At 33.8% G+C, this 2,500-nt stretch overlaps 1 protein-coding gene across 4 annotated transcripts in view; it reads right to left on the bottom strand.

Annotated features, from left to right (window-relative positions):
- The window catches only part of LOC113800501 (WD repeat-containing protein 48), a 27,136-nt gene that overhangs the window by 6,551 nt on the left and 18,085 nt on the right, over nucleotides 1-2,500 (bottom strand). For all 4 annotated transcript variants that reach the window (XM_070143714.1, XM_070143715.1, XM_070143716.1 and 1 more), the window contains exons 11-13: nucleotides 2,269-2,377; nucleotides 813-993; nucleotides 1-162 (exon numbers count right to left, since the gene is read on the bottom strand). The exon at nucleotides 1-162 is cut by the window's left edge and continues 33 nt beyond it. In XM_070143714.1, the coding sequence (XP_069999815.1) occupies nucleotides 1-162; nucleotides 813-993; nucleotides 2,269-2,377 (452 nt within the window). The remainder of the gene's footprint in view (nucleotides 163-812; nucleotides 994-2,268; nucleotides 2,378-2,500) is intronic.

The following is a 2,500-nucleotide window of genomic DNA, read 5'->3' as shown; positions in this document are numbered from 1 at the left end:
GGAAGCAGGAAGAAGTAGACTTTGTTCTTAGGCTTGGGGGTGGTCTTGTCGACCACAATATCCAGCACCCAGGGTGGTACCGTCTCATTGAGCAACACCCCCTCCGTATCTCCCCCAGCGTCGCCACAGAGCAGCCGGTACAAAGTGCGCCCCTGGATCTCGCTGAAAATTAAAGGGAAAATAAGCAACAATAAAAGAGGTGATTACCATTATTATCACTGTTATTACAGTTATCAATATCATAATCACAATTTGAATTACCTTTCTATGCTATTGTTATAACCAATATCAATACTGTGATCATACAATTTTGTGAAATGGTAGCTATGGTAATGATGTGAAGATGATAATAAAGATGATGAATATAAACAGTAACAGTAATAACAATAATAATAATAATGATAATGATAATAACAATGATAATAATAACAACAGCAAAAATATGATGATGATATTAATTATAATAGATCATAATTAAGATAATGATAATCATTATTATTGATAATATTGTGATGTTTATTATCATTATTATCAATATTAACACTGCAATTACTATCATAATCATCATTATTACTATTAGCATTATCATAATCATTACAATCATTATTATCATCATCATCATCATCATCATCACGTTATTAGTACTGATAATGATAATATTGATGATATAACTGATCATACTTACCATCACAACAATAACAAATCACAATTATTTATGAGATTTACTCATCACATCACAAATACAGACAATGATGGAACTTTCCCCATAACACACCCGAGCGGAGCTCAGAAAAGCCTAGAGCTCGCCATACCTGATAATAACCGGTGTGTGTGGGGGGATGGAGAAGTACTCATTCCCGGGACGGGGCGTGTGGCCATTGTGGTTGGCCACTCCACCCCCCTCGGCCCCTTCCCCATTCTCATTCTCTTCTGACATGTACGTTCTTGGCCAGTGCTCGAACAGGGCCTTCAGCAGGAGTTCACCGTAGTTGACTTTTGGAGGAAGGAGAAAGAATGGGGGAAAGGATATTTAGTGATTGTCATTTTCTGAAATGTTTACTGTGTCTTTTATTAAGAAAAAATAAATTGGGATCAAACTAGCATACACAAATATGTTTATCAATATAAGAATACCTAATGATCTCTACCTACTTGTAAATATAAAATATATACTTTTTCTAATATATCACATATATAATATATATAATATATAACATATTCAATATATAGTACAAAATATATGATACACATACTATGATACACATGATATATATATATATATATATATATATATATATATATATATATATATATATATATATATATATATATATATATATATATATATATATGTATAGTGTGAATAATATGTATAAAATACAATATGTATATCATAAAACTTATACAAAATATCATTATTCGGCTGATGTCTGCCACCACCAAACTTCCAACACCATGATAGTGCATGTACATATTAGTGAGCAAAAGGCATCATCACTATATCAGTACTGAAGGAATGAATCAACAGAAAATAACAGAAGCTGCACACATCACCATGGAAGGGAACACGGACTCTAAGTAGGGCAGTTTCAAACTATCCAAGAACATGGGAAAATTATCCAAGAACATGGGAAAATTATCCAAGAACATGGAAAAATTATCCAAGAACATAGGGATATTATCCATGAACATGGGAAAAACTATTGTGCCAGTGACAAACAAGAGGAAACAGATATCAGATAAATCTTCAGCTCAGGTCTGGTATATATGATAAAACTGAAATTTTTAATCAATATTTTTTTCTATATTTGTCATACTAACTCTTTCAGCAATACAGTAACAAAGAGAGATTATAAAAGAACAAATAATTGCTGATTCCACTTAAAACATAAGAATAATTTTTAGGTTGAAAGAAGGGTTGACAGGTTCTTCCCCTGATGGCCATCAAAGGGCTTGCTAGTTACACCTCCATTATATGGTGATTCAAGAAGACAAGGTAGTAAAATCCTTCTTTCTTTTACCTACCAGCCCTTCTTAGCATTTGCATGTATTTCTCTGTCACCGATAACATATGTACTTACATCAAGAACCTGGTATTGCTCGTTCAGTGGGGGCTGACTAACATACTGATAATTATAATTTATCCACTTATATATCTATGCATCTATCTTTTTCAGTATAAATCTATATGCCTACATGCACAATGGATAAAAAGCTCTCTCTCTAAGTAGCAGCTTCATCAAAGCAATAAACATCACCAGCCCTTACTTTTGAGGTCTACCCCATCCTGAGTTGGGAAATTTGCTTCTTTGGCTGACACCCATGCGGAGAGGCAGTCCACCTCGTCTCGCTTCTCTGCCAGGTGGATTGTCAGCATCTGCAGGATTAGAGAGAAAATTTATTCATGTGTCCTGCTTTACTTCCCCCTACATGGGGTAGAAAATGCAGCAAAATAAAAAATAATTTATACTGGCATTTATAAATAGTCTTGTTACTAGAT

The sequence above is a fragment of the Penaeus vannamei genome, chromosome 31 (genome assembly GCF_042767895.1).
Source record: "Penaeus vannamei isolate JL-2024 chromosome 31, ASM4276789v1, whole genome shotgun sequence".
NCBI lineage: Eukaryota > Metazoa > Arthropoda > Malacostraca > Decapoda > Penaeidae > Penaeus > Penaeus vannamei.
The sequence above is the reverse complement of the archived record's forward strand: the minus strand, read 5'-3'. Positions and strand labels throughout refer to the sequence as shown.